At 35.6% G+C, this 21282-nt stretch overlaps 1 protein-coding gene across 1 annotated transcript in view; it reads left to right on the plus strand.

The window, feature by feature from the left end:
- Window positions 1-21282, plus strand: part of DIAPH3 (diaphanous related formin 3) — a 238784-nt gene that overhangs the window by 142496 nt on the left and 75006 nt on the right. The window contains 3 exon segments of the mRNA XM_040540797.1: window positions 3282-3406; window positions 14174-14338; window positions 17992-18127. Coding sequence (XP_040396731.1) covers window positions 3282-3406; window positions 14174-14338; window positions 17992-18127 — 426 coding nt within the window.

Raw genomic sequence — 21282 nt, forward strand, 5'->3', positions numbered from 1 at the left:
ATACCATATCTTCTAGAAGGGCATGGGTGAATGTCGGTAAGTATTTCATGGGATCTTTTTCAAGAGCTGATTAGATTTATAGTTTTGATTTTTCAACTATTTTCAGTCAATTTAAAATTGCTAAGACAATAATTCCAAACTAATACCGATATGTTGCAAGCTAGCCCCTACGTTAGACTATCAACAGAAGTATAGTCTTAAAGGAAAATAAATCTAGAAGATTCACATTGCTGAAATGAAAGGAAAGCTGAATGTTTATACTCAGGAACAACTTAAAATCATGACAGAGAGAAAAAGAACAACCAGCTACAGAATGAGGCAGAGATGTAAAGATCCTTGATCAAATACATAACTGTTCAAGGTCAAAAGAACTAAAGGAACCAAAATAAAAAATGGCTTTGCTGAAAGCAAGAATTTGAAAATCTCAGTGCTTTGTCACCAAGTTACAATACGGCCTGTTAATCAGCTCTAGGCACTGAGATCTTTTTTTATCTGGCAAAAAGAAAGTGACTCTTTCTCAGCTGCTACCTGCACTTTTTTTTAAACCTGTGTATTTGCTGGGTCTTATCATTCTCATATTATGTATGTTATCTTAATTTTCTGCTATGAACTCATTTTAAGGCAAGACAAGCTATGTTGTGAAGAACTATCATAATATTAACTATCTGATTTTGATAGTTAATATTAAGCACAAGGTATATATTCGGTGTTTCTTAGGAGCTTTCGAAGTAAATTAGTGTCTTAAAATTATGTGTGCCCACCCTCAAAGGCTTCTTTTGTCAGCAAAAATATGACTTTATATTAAAAACAGGTTGGTTTCTGAAACCTGTGAAGACCGAAACACATCTGTAGTCAGCATTGTCACCTTCTAATTTTATCTCTGTTTCTGATTCTTTCCTTTCCTTTCCTTTCCTTTCCTTTCCTTTCCTTTCCTTTCCTTTCCTTTCCTTTCCTTTCCTTTCCTTTCCTTCCTTTCCTTTCCGCTCCTTTCCTTTCCTTTCCGCTCCTTTCCTTTCCTTTCCGCTCCTTTCCTTTCCGCTCCTTTCCTTTCCGCTCCTTTCCTTTCCGCTCCTTTCCTTTCCGCTCCTTTCCTTTCCGCTCCTTTCCTTCCGCTCCTTTCCTTTCCGCTCCTTTCCTTTCCGCTCCTTTCCTTTCCGCTCCTTTCCTTTCCGCTCCTTTCCTTTCCGCTCCTTTCCTTTCCGCTCCTTTCCTTTCCGCTCCTTTCCTTTCCGCTCCTTTCCTTTACGCTCCTTTCCTTTACGCTCCTTTCCTTACGCTCCTTTCCTTTACGCTCCTTTCCTTTACGCTCCTTTCCTTTACGCTCCTTTCCTTTACGCTCCTTTCCTTTACGCTCCTTTCCTTTACGCTCCTTTCCTTTACGCTCCTTTCCTTTACGCTCCTTTCCTTTACGCTCCTTCCTTTACGCTCCTTTCCTTTACGCTCCTTTCCTTTACGCTCCTTTCCTTTACGCTCCTTTCCTTTCGTTACGCTCCTTTCCTTTCCGCTCCTTTCCTTTCGTTTACGCTCCTTTCCGCTCCTTTCCGCTCCTTTCCGCTCCTTTCCGCTCCTTTCCGCTCCTTTCCGCTCCTTTCCTTTCCTTTACGCTCCTTTCCTTTCCTTTACGCTCCTTTCCTTTCCTTTACGCTCCTTTCCTTTCCTTTACGCTCCTTTCCTTTCCTTTACGCTCCTTTCCTTTCCTTTACCGCTCCTTTCCTTTCCTTTACGCTCCTTTCCTTTCCTTTACAGTTTCTTAACTAGCTAGATGACCTATCTGGTGATGATTAGGGTTTGCCAGTCACTGAGTGAAAATCTGTCATGTCTGACATATGATTGGAAAGCAGTGAGTTAGAGTAAACAGAGGATTTTTTAAATTATGATTATAAACTGAATTGAGTTATAAATTATAATGTGAACATACATTTATATTCCCTTATTCTTTTTAAGAATGATTGTATAGAAATGGCTTTTTTTAGGCTGCATTAGCATTTTCACAGGTTATACTTTATACATTTATACTTTATACATATACTTTATACATTTTATACTTGTGTTAACCTTTCTGTTATGAATGGAATTGTAGTTGCTATGCAACATTTTAATCCAGTCATATGGGGACCCTTGTCAGACTTTTCTGAGAGAAAGATGTGTTCAGTGAGTGTATCTCATTTTCTATCACATAATGCTACTCAGGATAAAATCATGGATCCATTGCAGATCTTACTGCCTTCATAGGGCCAAAAGCTTTATCCAGGGTTTTTGTAGATGACGGTAACTTTATGTTTATAGGTACAGTACATTATGAACGGAATAAATGATGAAAAAAAGTAAGGTGTGCCATTAGACTAAAATTCAAAGTATGTTCTTCTCTAAATATTTTTTCAATGGAACATATTGAAGTGTTAATTTTACTTCATAAACAGACAGGAAATAAGTTTTAACTGACTTCAGTACTATAAGTCCAGGCTGGAATACATGCTAACAGGAGTTACCCTGATCTTACCTTTATGGTCTTGATATTTTAAACTATTTACAGATCAAGTGTTCAACTTCCATGCATTCCTTCAAGTGTTTGGAAGTTGAATTTCTCTTTTTCTGATAAAGAAAGTTTACAGTTTTTCTGCATCCTGCTATAAATCCCTCATGTTTTCTCTTTGCTCTTTTCATTCTCCTAAGCGCTATGTTGCTCTGGCTCACCTCAGTGTCTGCACTTCCCTCTACCTTGAAAAGCACTTTGGCTCTGGTAGATTCTGTTGTGTTTCTTATTAGGTATTGTGCTATCAAACTAAGGAGTTGAGTTTTAGGTTTCATACATAGATGTTTAATGGCCCCATTTTCTCTGTTTTTGAGGGTCTTATTTTCTTCATGATTACCATACAAATGTTGGTATTTTTTCTGTTTTAACAGAATGAGATTTAGGAAAGCTTTGTGGTACTTGGAGTCGTTTCAAAACTTTCCCTCTAGTTGTTAATCAGAAGAGACAGACTGGCATATGTATATCTCAGGTTATTTAAAACAGACTGTTAGTTGTAGTGCTATATCTTAAGCATAAGAATAAAACAATTCAGCATTCAAACAGCATTCATCTAATCAGAATAAGGCAACTGCGTAAGTGAGGAGAACTGAGCATTGGAGAGTGGCTTCCCTCATCTTGTAATTTGGTCAGTGTGCTTTTATTTCAGAATTTAAAATGTATGCTGATTTGGATAAGGGTTTAACTTGCATATTTTACAAACAATGTTTCTCATTTAAGGTGTTAACAGAGTTAATGTACTGTATTTTAGTCTCAGCAGAAAACCTGGAGAAGAGCCTGAAGCATATGGAGAGGCAACTCCAACAGCTTGAGAAGGATTTGCAGACTTTTCCAGTTGCTGAAGATAAGCATGATAAGTTTGTAGCAAAAATGTCTATATCCTTTGGAGTATTCCATAAAAAAAAAGCACACACAGTAGTAGTTTAACTGCACTCCTTTAAACTTTAAATGTCTTTGCCTAGCTTTTATCTAGTCTGTAGCATTTATTTCAGAAAAAATATAACTCTTTTCTCTCAAAAACTAAATACATGAACAGCCTAATTAAAGTATTCATCTGTAATGAATAGAATGAGGGGAAAAATGCTGTCAGGTCTTATTCTTTGTATAAGTGTCTTAGTGAAAAGTAGTTAAAATAGGACTGTTAAGCACTTGACTTTAATTGATTTTTCTCATAAGAATATATTAGAGAAGGATGTACATCACCTTGAGTTTGTTTGTTTGGCAGTGTATGCATTACCATTGAGAATGATTTTGTACATGCAACCATGAAAACAAAATTTCTCGTATTGCTGAAATGAGATTCATAGCTTATGAAAACAGGTTTCTGGTCTTATTTTTGTCAAAATTCCTCTTCTTACTATTTATTCCAAAACCCCATGGCCAACTTAACTGCCTGTTTCTCTAATAAGAAACCTTGTGACAGGAAGGTCATTCTACGAGAAAATTGTTCTTTAAGTTAAACCTCCCTACTAGGTGTTGGCCATATATGCTTGGCACAAAGAACATGCTGGAAGCAAAAATATTGGCAGACATAGAGAGACAAGTTCAAATTTCCTTAGTAGGCATAGTTAGGTTATTACCTAACTGGAAGACTACTCTGCTATGTATAAAGACAGGAGGACTCGGGAGACAGGTACTCGTTGCTATTGATTAATCTAATACTCTTAAATAAAAGACGGCAAGAGACCCTGAGGCCAAGTGGATATACTGGCTTTTGTCATTGCTGCATTAGGACCAATTCCCTCTTCAGTAGACTAGCTGCAACCAAAGTGTATACAACTTGGCTTTAGGCCTTCTCTGGACTCTCTGAGGTATCAGTAACCTTTCAGTGTTATTACTAATTTTTGTAAGGTCACATATTTTGTTGGTGATGTAGTTCTGTTTTTCGTTGTTTTTGTTGCTGTCAGTGCCTTTCTTTTCCAGCTCAACGTTGTTTTGAGAGATTTGCTGCAACCCACCAGCATGGTGTCTCTATAGGGTGAAACGTAAGTTTTGTATCTGAAGAAGCCAATAGCGTAGAGGAGAACTTGGAGAGTGGTTTGAAAGGCAAGAGGTAAAGTATTGCTAGGAGGTTAGAGGAAAACATATCCATGACAACATTCTCAGAAATAAAGCTAGTCTGTCTGTGCTTGGTTAAGAAAATGATGTGTGGTCTATGAAGTTTATTAACAAATTAAATCTCTGAAAAAGGGCAGACTCCTCTTAATCTAAAAACATTATGGTTCTGGCATTTAAAATACCCTATAACCTTTTACATTTTTAAGCTGAGGACTAGGGTTTGAAGTAACAGATAAATTAATATACAGCTGTCTTTAGAGATGTGGTTATAATCATAGAGCCATAGAATCATTTAGGTTGGAAAAGATCATCAAGTCCAACCATCAACCTAATACTACCAAGTCCATCACTAAATCATGTCCCAAAGTGCTACATCCACACATTTCTGAAATACCACCAGGAATGGTGACTCCATCGTCTCCCTGGGCAGCCTTGTTCAAATTCCTAGCCACCCTTTCTTTGAAGAAATTCTTCCTAATATTCAATCTAAACCTACTCCATACCTATAAAACGGGTATGAAAGAAGGTAACAAAATTCACTTGGGAATGAGTGAAGGATAGCCTGAAGAAATTAGTTTCCTTCTTAAGAAGGAAAGCACAGAAAAGTAACTTGAGAAATAAATCTGTGCTACTGTTGAAGAATATTAAAGCACTTAACTGATTTCTTCAAAAAGGATAGTGATCATCTTAAGAAATGAAGAGGAGGATCGTTGTGCTTTCATTTTCAAGCATCTCAGAAACAGTACTGCTACTGAAGATGTAGCTTATCAATGTGTGCCAAGAAGATAAGCTGTAACCAAAAAGTTAAATTAGTTGTTTGCAAGAGTTGTCCCTCGGGAGAACTTTGGTTGACCCAACTGTGCAATGTTTTATATGAAGTGATGATCTTAAATGAAGGAGTCAGCAGAAGTATTTTTTAAAATAAAATAAAGAGCAATAAATGCCCAGGACTACCCGTTGGTCACAGAATACTTTAAAAGATTTTAAAGTGAACTCAAATATTTACCTATTGAACTACATATTCTTACATGAACTAAGTTAGCCTGTTGGGACTGTTAGCTTTGGGACTACAAGCCCTAGACACCAGAGGAACTGGAGCTGAGAAGATGAACATAATTTTTTTTTAGAAGGGCTGCAAGGAGGATCTGAGCTTTGGAGCAGTAAGTTTGGCTTCTGTACCAAGAAAACTGGTGAAGACCAAATAAAACCAGAACCAATGTATAGCAAGACAGAACACACACACACATATATATATATATATATATATGTGTGTGTATATATATATATATATATATGGGAGATACAGTATGATGGGGGAGGTTCAGTGTGGGCTTTGTAAAGGAAAGAACCATTCCTTGCAGATCCCTTACAGAATGCAGATAAGGGTGAGACATACAGTAGAGCATCACTGAATTCTCATTCATCTTTCAACAAGGTGTGTTAACAAAGACTTCCAAGGAAACAAAGTTCTCAGGGGAAAAGTGGAATGATTATTTATTCTGGACTAATGTCTAGTTTAAAAAATATAATTGAAAAACTCGTGCCAAAAGGCAGATGTTGGTAGATACTGACAAAAGGGCAGGTTAACCTCAGTGACTATGGTGTAATACATCTGTAAGAAAAGTTCTTGTAAACAACTGTAGTTAAAAACAAGGAGAAAACATAAGTTGCTGTAAAAATCAGAAAAATCTTGAGTGCTTCCTTCACCCTATGTCAGAAAGTATATTGTACACCTATTGATGCGGTAGAGAATACTGACAACAACAACCAGCAGCAGGCAAAAGGTTCTGTATGATGAATGTTTAAAAAGATCAGGACTCTGAAACTGGAAAACGAAAAAAATAGGAGAATATAGTAAAAAAAAAAAATTTGTAATTTTGTATGCCATGGAAGATGAAAGCTAGGAACATATTAATTATTATAAATATTTATAAATAACCAATGTAAAATACTGTCCAGAAGGGTAGAACGTACTAACAGAAGTGTTTTCTCAGCAAATTATTAAACTGTAGCATTTACTTTCAAGATGTTGTAGACAATGGTAATATAAATGAATTTCATATAAGGCTTAGATAGTTAACTAAAGACAGTATGTCTGGAGCTCTAAAACACAGTAGTCCAGAGGTAGCTTTAGCTCAGAAAATCACTAACCTGGAGACTGTTAAATACTGTTAAAGCTAAATACTACATCAGTTTAATTGCCATGCTATACTTACCCTATTTCCTTCTTGTTTTCCCTAATCATTGGGTATTGATTGCTGTCAGAAACAGGTGAGATGAATATTTTATCTTACTCAGAATAAATCAGTACAAGTAAAACCAGCCATACTATATTTTTTGTTATATTACACTATTCAAACAGTATTTTGAACAGAAAATGTTATGAACAGGAGTAGTTTGCCCTCACCTACTACCTTTCCCAGTAGAAAGGCAGTAATTTCAGAACAGTAAAGTTTCATGTGGTTTCTAGTAATGTCTGTGAACACACTAATTAAAGAAGCTCACTTTTGGAAAAACAGGAGCTTCAATAAATTACGAAGCAAAAAAGGTTTGATGTAAAGGTTAGATAATCCTGCACAGCATGATGAAGCCTGGACCTGTCTTTACTTTTATTCCTATGACAAGGAAAGCTGAATGATGGTGAAGTCTTGAAAGGCATGCAGCTCATAAAAAGAAATCAGCAGGAAATCTGAAAAAGGAAGGATGGTGCTTTGTTGGAAATAATTTTTCATCCTGAGTACAATTAGGCTCCATGGACAAGCAGGCTATTACATCCTGTCACTAAATATCACAACCCGAAGGCCCCTAATGAACTGATTAGCATTCTTGTTTCTTTAGGAAGTCAGATAGATGCACAGTTGATACACTTTTATTGACCAAGTCTATAATTATGAATGTTTCTCTTACACATTAAATTGTGCTAGTTTGTCAGTCATCTTATGCATACTAGCTGAAAAGAAGTGATAGTCATTATTGCAGTTCATTTGTTTGCTTTAATTAGGACAGTCAAAGAATATTGAAATTATATTGATTTAGACTATTAAATCCATTCAATGTAATGTTCAATAAAAATCACAGTGAACAAAATACACTTGGATGTTCAAAGTGAAAATTTAGTGCCTTTATGGAGAGTACTTAAATTACATATTGAAAGCTTAATTAAGTAGTTTAGTCTACATCTTGTATATCAGTCCAGCTCACATCTCATGATTTTCTAAGTAGCAGCTGAGAAACTTGACAAGTTGTAGCCTACCACTGAGTGTATTTGTGATAGCAATTTTCACAAAAGTTTATGGAACTAATACCTGAGAGACAATAAGTTGGTTGATGCCTTTCATCTGGGAATACAGTCCTTTCTTTCTGATCAGTTCCCTGTTCCTCTTTCCTGTTGCGTATGCTAATTCATTAGGGGAAGATGTAGTACTTAGCCAAATCAGAGCCTGATTCAAGTGAGGTAGAAGAAACCCATTTCAGCTGCAAAGCAGAAACTTCACACTGCCTGTAAACTGCTGCTTATCCAATCAGCCACATAGTTTGAACTGTGCAGTGTCAACAAACCAAAACCTGTAAGATGTCCTAGCATCCTAGGGGCTCTGAAAGATTACAGGATCTGGTTAGGTGAAAAAGGATAGCATGTTACTCTTTGGGATGTTGACTGTGTGGATAGTGAGAGAGAGGGTTTTGGCAAACAATTTAAATTTAACTTAAAGTGTATAATTCCTTTATTCATATATATATATATATATATATGTCTTTAATATCTGGTCTGGACTTCAGTCCAGCTAACACTGGTTTTGTTCGTAAATACGTGGGATATACGCACTGACACAAATATATGTCAATTTGTTTTAGTATTATGTTTAGTATAGAGATAAAAAGGATTGAGTAAGTCAAGGAAAAGGTATTACTTGACAAATACTCTTCAGAAGGTACTAATTTAAAAATCTAAACATTTGTATTTGCGGTAGAATGGATGCAGGACTTTGAGACTTTTCAGGATGTCCTGAATTAAGAGACATCCTGTCAGTAACCTGACTTGTTCTATGAGTTTAGTGTTGGATGAATTTTATAGTTCACTGAAGGTAAGAATTGTCCTTTTTTTTAACTACCTTTCACAAAAGCCTGGAGACGAGAGAGCTCAAGGAGGATATTACCTATGTATATAAATATCTGATGGGAAGAAGTCAAGATGACAGAGGCAGAATATTTTCAGTGGTGTCCAGTGAGAGAACAAGAAGCAATGGACATAAAACAAAATTCAGGAAGTTTTTTAAACAAGTGGGAGGAAAATTTTACTGTAAGGGTGATTGAACACTGGGACTCGTTGTCCAGAGAAGTTGTAGAGTCTCTACCCTTGGACATACACAGAGCCTGCTTGGACAAGATCTTAAGCAGCCTGTTCTAATTCATCCCACTTTTTGAGTGGAAGAGGTTGGACTAGATGATATCCAGAGGTATCTTTCAGCCTCAACCATTCTGTCCTGTAAAGAGCTTTTTATGCATTTCTTGAACTATTATATTCAGATAAGGAATTCTACTGTTGAACCTTGCTGTCTGTATTAATTGAAGTCTCTGTGCCATGTATTTTTCAGATAATTGCAGCTATTTTCCCAAGAACTTCATGTGGAAAATTCTAACTGGAACCCTGCAAAATTCACACCCTTCGGCCTTTAAAAAAGTTGAAATTCTGGTTGGAAGTGACCTCAAAGTCTACTTACACCAACCTTTGAAAAGTTTACTTTGTTTTTATAGAGACTATTGCTGGCCTGGGTAGTGGCAGTCTCAGTTCCGTTTTGAAATTCTGATAAAATATATGCAGCATCTATGCACCTGTTAATCTTTTGTTCTTATGCAGAATCATATTCCTTTTTGGATTTTCTACACCTAATGCATAGATTAGTTTGTGAAAAAATCACATGTAGGAAATATGGGGTCTTATGAGGAAATGTTTGGCATGCTTAACATCATTCATTATCTGTTGTAGAATAACAGCTGCTTTTACGTGTCTTGATACCATACACTATATTAGTATTTTACATAGTACAATATATTAAAATCAGTATAAACTTAAGACAGGCAATCCACCATGAAAAGAGCTGCCGTGAATATGCAAGACCAAACATACAACAGTTTGAAATTTTGCTACATATATTACTCATTTCAGCCCTTCATTTTCCTCTTCTATTAATGAGCAGAATGATGATCTGTAGTCCCATGTGTGAAAAAAGGCAGTCCATGAAGTGAAGCCTCTTCACAAAGTTAACAAATAACTAACTTTTTGATTTCCTTTTCTTCCCACCTGTGTTGCAGCTCTGCTGTACTTCTGTCTTCATTCATCCAAAGCCAATTAATTGCGTAGCTGATAATGCATATATATCAACCTGTTCATAATAATTACAGTTGGGATTGCTGTGCTCAGTAGTATTCCCTGTTGTCTCCAGTTTAGCTAGCGCTGGCTAACAAAAGCTGTATTTAAGGAAAAAAGGAAGAGGACTTATTAAAAATACCTAAATTGAAGCATAGTCTCTGTAGAATGTCAGGAGCTTAGGGTATCCCGTAACACACCAAATGGAAAATAAAAATCTCAGAATTCATTTTGTCAGGGGTTCAAATACTGCATAGTAGCACATCTTTCTCAAATACTGTATTTTGAGTTTAAAATTGTGCAACACATATTCAAGGGGAGTCAGTTCTAATCATTTAAGCTAAGCACTTTATATGGACTCCAGTGGAAGGTGTCCCTGTCCATGGGAGGGGGTTGGAAGTAGATGATCCTTAAGGGTCCCTTCCAACTCAAACCATTCTGTGACTCTGTTAGTACAGCTGTAACTTTAGTCACAAAAATTTCTTCTCAAAGTTTCCTTGTTAGTGTATAGTGACATATCATTCATTTATAACATGAAGTATACCTTTTACTGACAATTTTAACTTTTTTTGGGGGTATGATTTTTTACATTCCTAGAAGATTAAAGAAACCTACTGGCATGCTTGATGTATGGCATTTATACCTACTGACAAGAAAACAAAATTACCTGGTTTTCCTTTACCCTTCCACTCTACAGAAATAAAAAAGCTCAAAATTGCAAGGCATAATTTACTTCTACCTAAGTTCTGTTAATGATTGAAGAGTTATGTATAAGTATCCTAAATTATAGGATCAAAAATAATTCATATGTAAAAATATTTTTCTAATTTGACTTAACATTAATTTTACTGTTTTCCATTATTGCATTTTTTTTTAAACCACTGACTTTTTTTTGTTTGTTTTTAATGGTCGTAATGTGTGCTTGTGCCATGCCTTTTTTTTCATAATCCTTTTTTTCTTAATATTCGGGCATCTGTTCCTTATTAATCTCTTATCCACTTTACTTGCTGTCCCACCAATAACTTTTTAACATCCTTAATAATTTTGAAGGAGCACATCTCTGAAAGCTTTAGTTTCCTGTAGCCTTTGTGCACCTTGGAAACTAAGTAAAGGAGACATATCCAAATTAATATGGAAGAACAAGTGGGCCAGCAGTGTCAATTTCCTTTGAGGTATTGCTAGCCAGTCAGCACAGGCAGTTTGAAGCTGCTTACAAGTTTCATCTTGAGAAGTAGATAGAAACAAGGAAAAGCTTATATTGGATAAAGAGGGAGGAACCTTGTCAGCAGAAGAGAAGCAGAAGTCTGATATTAAGTGGTTGGGGGATGATGGAAGATGAAAATTCATAGAAATCTAAGCTATGTCAGTCCTTTTCTACAAAACTATCATAGTGGAGACTGCTCTGGCCCTTACAGACCCAGCTAATAGCCATCATAGTGACCAATTTGAATATTGTGCCTGAGAACAATATCACATGATTTTCTGGCATAGATTCTAAATCATGAGAAGAAAACTATTAGCTGTATACTTTATAGACACAGAATCACAGAATGGTTTTACTTGGAAGGGATCTTAAAGATCACCCAGTTCCAACCCCCTGCCATGGGCAGGGACACCTCCCACCAGACCAGGTTGCCCAAAGCCCCATCCAGCCTGGCCTTGAACACCTCCAGGGATGGGGCATCCACAGCTTCTCTGGGCAACCCGTTCCAGTGCCTCACCGCCCTCTGAGTAAAGAATTTCTTCCTCTGTCTTATCTAAATCTACCCTCTTTTAATTTAAAACCATTATTCCATGTCCTTTCACTAATTTCATGGTAAGAAGTCCCTCTCCAGCTTTCTTGTAGCTCCCCTTTAGGTACTAGAAGGCTGCAATGAGGTCTCCCCAGAGCCTTCTCTTCTCCAGGCTGAACAACCCCAACTCTCTCAGCCTATCTGCAAAGAAGAGGTGTTCTAGCCTTCTGATTGTCTTCATGGCCCTTCTCTGGACCTCTTTTTTGGCATGCATCACTCCTGAGCTTGGACGAGGTGATCCTTGAATATTAACCAGTTTCCTTGGGCCTCTCCTCCCTCCAGGGCTTTGTCCCATGGTACTCCATGAAGGGCTTTGTCCATGGCACTCCGTGAAGCAGATCCCTGAAGAGGCCAAAGTCTGCTCTCCCAAAGCCCAGGGTAGCAAGCTTGCTGTGCTCCATCCTGGCTGCCCTCAGTATGCTAAACTGTACCATTTCATGATCTATCATTTTAAGGCTGCCCTTTAGCTTCATATTCCCCACCAGCCCCTCCTTGTTGGTGAGAATGAGGTCCAGCACAGCACCTTTCCTCATTGGTCTCTCTATCACTTGGAGAAGGAAGTTATCATCAGTGCATTCCAGGAACCTGCTGGATTGCCTGTGCCCTGCTGTGCTGTCCCTGCAACAGCACATGGTGCTTTTGGGGTGGTTGAAGATCCCCATGAGGACCAGGGCCTGTGAATGTGAGGCCACTTCTATTTATCTACAGAGGGCCTCATCCGCTTGTTCTTCCTGATCAGGTGGCCTGTAACAGACCGCACTATAATGTCACCTGTCCCTGCTCTCCCCTTAATCCTGACCCGTTAGCTCTCTGTCAGCTCCTCATCCATCCCCAGGCAGAGCTCCATGCACTCCAGATGCTTATTGACATAAGAGGGTGATATCCCCTCCTCACCTCCCTTTTATGTCCTTCCTAAAGATCCTGTATCCTTCCATCCTAACACTCCAGTCATGGAAGCCATTTCACCACGTCTCTGTAATGCCAATGGGGTCACAGCCCTGCAGGCCTGCATACATCTCTAACTCCTCTTGTTTATTCCCCATACTATGTGTGTTAGCATAGAGACATTTAAGCTGGGCTTACACACACACAATAAATTCTCTTTTACAATAATTGATGGGGGCAATGGGAGAAAAAGGTAAAATTGTCATTTCTTGTCTTGTACACCCTTTCCTGCAGCTTGAAAATAAGTGAACATACATATTTGTTTAGCTGACGTTCCATTAAATGCTTTATGAAATTGTCCTACATAAGGAAAACCTACACACAGTATTTCTTCTTTGAGCTTCTACTTTGTCAACTATGTAATCAAGTCTTGAATAAACGTGTTTGTTTTTTATTTGATTTCATTTATGTTATGCAGTATTTTGGTGCTTTTTATAAATTGTCTATCTCTTGTAGAAATAGTTCTGTTGTTTTCCACTTAATTTAATTAAATTGTATTGACATTGCAAATAGTCTTGGAAGGCATAAATACCTGCTGTAGCCACCAGAAACAAAAATGGATGCATTGCTGTTGCTACATTTTAGAAAGCTGTTAGGATGAGGTTTTTATCTTTTATGTTTTTATTTTATTTTATATTTTTAATACTATTGTTTATTAAAATTTCTGGTTTTACTCTGTTTTAAGTAAGAATTAGTGTTTCTTGATATGATAAAATATTCAGGTTAGTTATTGATATCTGCCTAAATACCATCTTGCTTTTATGTATGTGTTAAAATGGCATACGTTTCAGTGAAGTTAGATATCAGTTCTAATCAAATTAAATAATTTCTTTATTTTAATGTGAGTATATTTTAAAAATATGTTCTGAGGCTCTAATTTACCTAAACCAAAATTATGTGTTTGACCTTAAAAATAATAGTACATATGTTTTTAAATGAAACTTCAAATAAGTTTCTGGAGAACTAGGGGAAGAGAGAGAAAGAGAATGCACTTGAGTAGCTTTCTCCAACAGATTTGGAGACTATATTTTTAGATTCATCTAAAGGTAGAATTATTATTACTATTATTATTTGGTTGGTTGGTTTGGAAGATTTTTGAAGTGTAAATATAGTAATATTGTTGTTTAGTTATATACCTAAACCTTTACTTTCAACGAGACAGCAATATTTAAAAACAAACAAACAAAGAAAAACAGGTGCTTGAAGTTAGACTAGTCCCATACATTTCATATTAAATTACCTGCTAGCAGAATAATCTTTAAATAAAAAGTAGCAGAGAAAATTTGACGGAAACACCCTGATTTATTTAGAGTGCTAATGTAAGCAGAAAATACTAGGAGGTGTATATGACACGGAAGGAATTATCTTGACACTTTATTTAATGCAAATGGAAAATGTATATGAAACAGATCTATGTTAAGTTAAAAACTGTGGATTTGACTGGATTTACTGAGAATTCTTGCAGCCTTAACAGCAGCATACAGCTTTCTAGTTCATGCCAAAGAAGATTTTCGGAAACTCTCACGGATGCATGAGAACATGGAAAAGTTGTATCAGAACGTGATGGGATATTATGCCATCGATCTGAAGAAAGTTTCTGTGGAGGAGTTCTTAACTGACTTAAACAACTTCAGGATGATGTTCATGGTACAGTCTGTTTATTTAATCCCTAACATTTCTTAGAAATTATTTTTGTACAAACATTATTGAACAAACTAAAAATAGTTTTCTCTCTCTTTGATGGCATCTGATGCTTGTAACAGAAATTTTACTGTGCACATCCTACATCCTACAAAGTTAGGAGAATGAGATTTTGAATTATAATTTGTGGATTGTTTCTTTTTGATAGAAATGGAAATTCTTAATAGCCATTAATGTAATTTAATACAGAACCTCTTACATGTGTGTATATCCAGACGGGAAAATCTGGAACTCCACCTTTCTTAAATACATCTGTGTTTTCTTTTTAAAGGATGCTTGTTATTTATTTAAAAATAAACCTTTTAACAGTCATTCTATGCATGCTTCTCCCATATGAAATCCACATCCAAGACTTTATTTTATTTATCTTTTTTCTGCCTGCAGCACTTGATCAGTGTTAAGGTTTACATATGTAATCAGGTTCCCTGCTAAGCAAAATCAAATCTCCTTATCCTAGCTTAAAATATAGCATATTTTCTCAAACTCAGTCTGTTTCTAAGGACCCTTAATTTATCTGACAATAGGTTATCTAGGATTTTGTTTTTTATACATTTGAAATGCTTACTTTTTTTGCCTTCTAAAAGTGTGATCTTTTGGGGATAGGTAGCTAAGAATTATTTTATTACTTTTAGTGTTTGTATTATGTTTGAGAAACAGACATTAGGCTATTGTTAAATGGCTTTTTTATGTATAAAGCTCAGAATGCTGTCAAAAGCATAATTCAAAGTCACTGTCAGTTAGGGGACTTTTGCCTTAGAGTTATCTAAAATAGTCATAGACACTGAGATTGGTTCAGTCTTCTATCACAGGACATCAATCTGCAAGCATTATATACAAACAAATATACAAACATTCACAAGTACTAGCTCATTATAAAAGCGTTAAGTTTTTTGGAAATCTGAAATTTTCTTTAGGTATTTTTTGAGTACAAACACATTTTCATTGTGTTTATAAATATTAATAGTAGGTGTTTTTTAATATTAAAAATATTTTTTAGGTTTGTTTTCTATTTTGTAGGTTTGTTTTTTATTATTATTTTTGTTCTACCAAAATATGATTTCAGAGTTTTAACAGAAGTCTTTTCTGAAAAGTGAAGTAGGAATTTCTCACCAGAGTATTTCTTTAAACATTTGAGGCTTATTATATATGGCTATGAACAGTCTTCTTGGCAAATTTCAGGATAATCAGCTGTTCTCTAAAAAATATTGGAAGTTCTTTTACTGTTGTCAGTATAGTTCTTCTGAAAGAAGGATGATTAACTTAATGATACGCTTCAGAATACATACTCAAGACTGGTATATCCCTCAGTTTTAAATACCCAAACAACTTTAAGAAGGTTTGAAATACTTTTTTAGAGTTCTTGTTTAGGATGAGTGGGGATCACTATCTTGGATATTTATAACTATATTCAGTCTGGTAAAGTTGGGGGGGGCAGTAAGAACAGATTGTGTAGATAAAGCATTGGCAGAGAAGAGCAACAAAGCTGGTGCAAGGAGTAGAAAACAAGACATATAAGGGAACTGGGGTTGTTTAGTCTGGAGAGGAGGCAGCTGAGAGGAGACCTTGTCACTCACTACAAAGATCTGAAAGAGGATTACAATGAAGAGGGTCACTTTTCTCAGGTGACAAGTGATAGGATGCAAGGAGATGGTCTCAAGTTGTGCTGGGGAGATTTAGATTGGATAATAGGAAGAATTTCTTTATGGAGAGGGTGGTCAAGCATAGGAACAGGCTTCCCAGGGAAGTGGTGGAGTCACCTTCCCTGGAGGTATGTAAGAGATGTGTAGACGTGGCACTGAGGAACAAGGTTTAGCAATGAGACCTGGTAGGTTAAGTTGATGGTTGGACTTGATGATCTTAAGGGTCTTTTCCAACCTAAATTATTCTGTGATTCTGTGCACCTGATTTTTCAAATATGGACGTTGTTTATATTTTCCTAACTTGCTCAGTTCCTAATTTGAAACACAGGAGTCCGATTTCAAAAATGCTAAATGTTATGAAATAGTTGTGTTAATTTAATTTCTAATGTTTAAGCCACAACTCCCATTTAAATGCTGTGGAATAAGAATGCTGAATGCTCAGTTTCGTCTTGAATTGGAGACACAAAGTAATGGTTGTGCTCTATTTCTCTGTATCTCTATTTTCCCATACTTTTCTGCGTCTGTAAAACTAGCACCGATACTAACCTCCTACTTCACAGCAGTGTTATAAAGATAGATTCATTAATGCTTTGAAACAGTTAGATTTTATTGATGAGCATGATAGGAGAAACCTTGAGGAAAATTAATAATTCTGTCTTGCAGAGCACAGTTTGAAGGCTATATGAAAAGGGTGTGTAGATAAGGCATGAAACCACTTATCATTCAATGACACTAAACAAAATATTGAGTAGCTGCTCAGGTTTGAGTCTTTTTCGAAAAGATTTTTGAGATGCCTAGCGCGAGACACCTGAGGTTTGATTTTCAGAATTGTTTAGCATTGGTTTTGATTACTGACAGAAATGGAAGGTGTTTGGCATCTTGGAAGCTTAGCTCAAAAGATGTTTAAACTTAGTGCTAAATTTTCATTCAATTCTTAAAGTCCAAAATGAAAAGGTCACTGGTAGGTGTGGGAAGGTGAAGTTATGTCATTCTTGTTGTGAGGCAAAGATGACAATTTAAATACAATTTCATCTACTTATGATGCTTTTTGAGTTTTCAATTCATGAAAACTAAGTATGTTTAAATTTGGAGACATAGATTTCAGGTTTATAGCTAATGTTGGAGTTCACTTCACAAAACCTAACATTTATACTCTGTGACTGCCAAATCTAGAGCACATTGAGCTGTCCAGATCCAAAAAATGGGTGAAGAACTTACGAAGATTTGAGCATGTGTATTGGCATGCGTGTTCCAGCAATGTTGCACTGATGTAAGCCACAGTAATTCACTGAGAATTTACCAGCGTACGGGGCTGCTATTAAAATCATGGAAAGGTTATCTTAAAAATGCTTTTTTAAAAATTATTGCATTTTTTTTTGTTGCTTAGTGTCTGAATATCCAAAATAATTATTTAAAGTCTCTGAAACTCTCAGTTCTATTATGGCATTATTAGAACCTTTGGAGTGCTTATTTATGATTCAAAGTAAACAGCATTGTATGGCTATTAACCAGAAAACAAGAACTTATAAACCCACCGAAATAATGCATATGTAGATAAGAATAAGAAAAATACTCTGCTAAGTCACAGAAGCAATTTTTTTTTTTGGTGTAGGAGCAGCATGAGTAAGAATAAATGTTGAAACTGTTTTAGAAGTACAAGTAAAACAGGTTGTTTAGATATTTTGACTTCTTCCTGCATTAATGTGTATTCTTAAGCTGTATTTCTTGCTGAATTTATAATCCCTATTTGGGGCTAATTAGTATGCTTTTAACGTCCTTGTTCTGAATTTGCTTACTTTTCTGAATAAAATGTGCTATATGTGGAATACAAAATATTTATTTGGCTATAAATTAAGGTTAGTTAGATGTGATTTTTAAGCTGTGTTTTTGTTTTTAAGATTCATCTTTCTTTTTGGTAAGACTTCAGTTTTAATGGAACCCTTTTTTTTTTTTCCACAGCAAGCAGTAAAGGATAATATGAGAAGGAGAGAAGCAGAAGAAAAACAGAGGCGTGCTAAAATAGCTAAGGAGAAAGCAGAAAAAGAAAAACAAGAGAGGCAACAAAAGAAAAAGCGTTTGTTAGAAATGAAAACAGGTGAGTAATGTAGAAAACAACTCATTTTATCCAGCATTTTACTGGAAGCAAGGCTGCTATTTATTTAATCTAAATGTGCTATGGAGAAAAGACAGAATAAATCATCGCTTTTCAATGGTTAAAGTTTATGTCAAAAAGATTCTTAAATTTTGGTTTGTTAACAAGCTTCTCTAGCTTATCTGATTTCCTCAAGGTATTTTAGAACTCATAATGTTGCTTAATATTTTTCCATTAGAGCATATTGAATCTTGTGCGACCAAGTATAAATTCAGTTATGCTGAGAATCTGTTATGTTACCTGAGAACTGATGCTCTCCAAAGCATAAAGTCATTTTATTTCTTTTAACCAGGGTTACATATTCATTTTTGTTCCTATATGAGAATAAGCCCTTCCTGACGTACTATGGATTCTTCTTTGAGTATGTCAATTGTTATTTCAACAAGTCCCTGTTGAAACACCTTCAAAGAAACCTCTGTCATGCATTTTTAAAGTTATTCATTTATGCTGTGTTGTTTTTGTACCAAGAGACCACAGACACTGTGAATTTCTGTTACTAAATAAGATGTCTGATGATTCTCTATACTGCTATATTTTACCTTAGACTGAGTTTCTGGAATCATTCAGAATGATATATGACTTACTCTGTAAATTATCATGAGCTATTTTCATTTTTTTTTTTCTGAGCAGATCTTGTTAACAGTTTCCCACTCAAACCCTGGTTGGCACCTTTGGCATAAATGATTATCTGTCTCTTTCACGTTTCACTAATATCCACAGTAGGCAGTTTTGAGGTGTGAGACTAAAGCTTTATATTAAGATGGAAACCAAGAGGCTGTTCTCTGAACACAGAAGTTTTAATTCTTTAGAAGTAAAATCAAGACCCAATCAGGAAAGTATCAGTGACAATCTTTGTAAAGCTCACAGAAGATAGTCCAGAAGACTAGAAAAAGGGTAAAACTGATGTCTGTATTCACGTGCAGTTGGAAGTGGTTAGATACTCATCTCTCAGACATGCTGTATGAACGACTGATACTGCTTTGGATGTATAATTGATCGTCCTTTTGGGTAAACTAAAGTTCCTCCCCAGTCCTGTTCTTCCTATTTTCCTGCTTCTGTAAAACAGATGCTAATGTTACAGACTTCTGAGTCATATGCCCACATGTATATATATAGCCCTATGGTAGCTAAACCTACTGCTTCAACTAATGTGGCTTTGAACTATCTATTTATCATCCACAAATCAGCTAAGACATTGAGTAAATAGCTGCTTTGTCTGTTAGTAGTATTTGTTGTGGTTGTTTTGTTGTTTGGTTTTGTTTTTATTAGATCATATAAACATACAGAAAGAGATTTCTTGCCCTTGTTAGCAACCACTTAAGGTCCCTGAACTAAACAGCAAAAGATAGTAAAAGATGATATTAAGGTCACCTGAAGCTATAAGTGTATTAGATCTGATAGTCACTAAATTGGCCGTTGCTGCGTTGTTGTTCTGCAGAGGTCTTTGTAAGGTTTCTTGTGCTTTTTACATTGAATTGTTAATTTACAAGTCTATTAGAGAACCCAAATTCTTGGAGTGGAAAGCACTTTCGGTACATAGATTTGTCAGGAAGTACAGCAACAATGTGCAAAGTGTGAGCTTGGAGGGGGGAGGTTGTATTTTTGTTTGTTTTTACTTTGGTATTCTTATTACAACCATGCTTACTAAGAAAAGTAGCATAGACTTTCAAAAAAAATTTACTACTTTTTTCTTCTCTTTTCCTAGCTATAGATAGTTCATTGAAAGACTAAGTCTTCTCCGTAAATCACTCACAAAATGTTTACATGTGACTTGCTGGCAAACATATAACCAGGTTCTCCCTCTGTCAAAACACTCAAACGTTTTCATTTGGAAGGTGACAATGTTGAGTAACTGTTTTTTTGCTTCATATTGTCTCTTTACAGTGATTCTAGATCAGATGTTGGATTTGTAGGTACATTATTTCAAATATTGTGTGAATGAAGCTAATCAAAATTTCTTAATGTCACCATGTCAGGAAATATTTTCTTGGATTCAAATAGATGCATAGAGAATAAATATATAATATATACATGATATATATAATATAATAAACATACTATATAAATACTGTATATACACTATATATAATTTATACTATATATTATGTGCACACTATATAGTATGTATATTATAATGCGTATATATTATAATATATATTATATTGTATAATATATATATTCTATAGAGAATAGTCTATATGTATTGACCAATTCTTCAAGGTATCTTTTTCATTGAACAGAACACAGTATACTCTGCATCTCCACTTTTTATTTTTCAATAACATTACTTTTTAACTGAAAATGACAGAAAGGTTAGGGATACCTGTGTATCATTTAGTTATATGCCAGTCCTGACTTTCTTAACTGTTTCTGTTAAACTTCAAAAAATATATATATTAGTCTGACAATCATTAACAGCTCTGGTTATGCTAATAATTTAGACATTATTTTTCATTATCACTACAAATTTTTTTATTACTATCAATCACTATCACTACATAGTCAAGCAGTCAGTCCTTAACATTTGTGCCCTAAATTTTATGTAAGTATAAAAACCCATGGATTTGATTTTGTATAGGTAGTAACGATGGCTACCATTGATAGTTGACAAGATTACATGACCAAACTCAAGACCTCTTTAGCAAGGGAAGCTAGAACTGAAGTGGGTATATTTTTTTTCTCTTCTATCTTCTCTTCTCTTCCCCTCCCAACTTCCAGCCTGAGATCTTAGCCTCTTAGATCATGTAGTTTCTAGACAGTTCCCAACCCTTGTTCTCTTATCCCTAGATTACACGATGCAAAATCCTTCAGGTGTTGTTACTCTCCCAGGCCACAGTACTCCCTTCATCTGGATTTTTTTCCTTGGTTTGCTGCTTCTTTTCTCACATGTTAGAGCAGTCTTTCCCCAGTTTGAGTTTGTTTTTTTTCCAATGACCATTAATTAGTGACGTGTTTACAGTTGTGGAGCTCCTGCTTTCAATTTTTGCCCATAACTTTCAAGATCTGCACTGCTATCCAGTGCTTAAACTGGATTTATATCTCCATCCTAACCTTGTTTTGTTAACCACTGGTCTTATTTACAACATAGACATTTAACC

The sequence above is a fragment of the Cygnus olor genome, chromosome 1, assembly GCF_009769625.2.
Source record: "Cygnus olor isolate bCygOlo1 chromosome 1, bCygOlo1.pri.v2, whole genome shotgun sequence".
NCBI lineage: Eukaryota > Metazoa > Chordata > Aves > Anseriformes > Anatidae > Cygnus > Cygnus olor.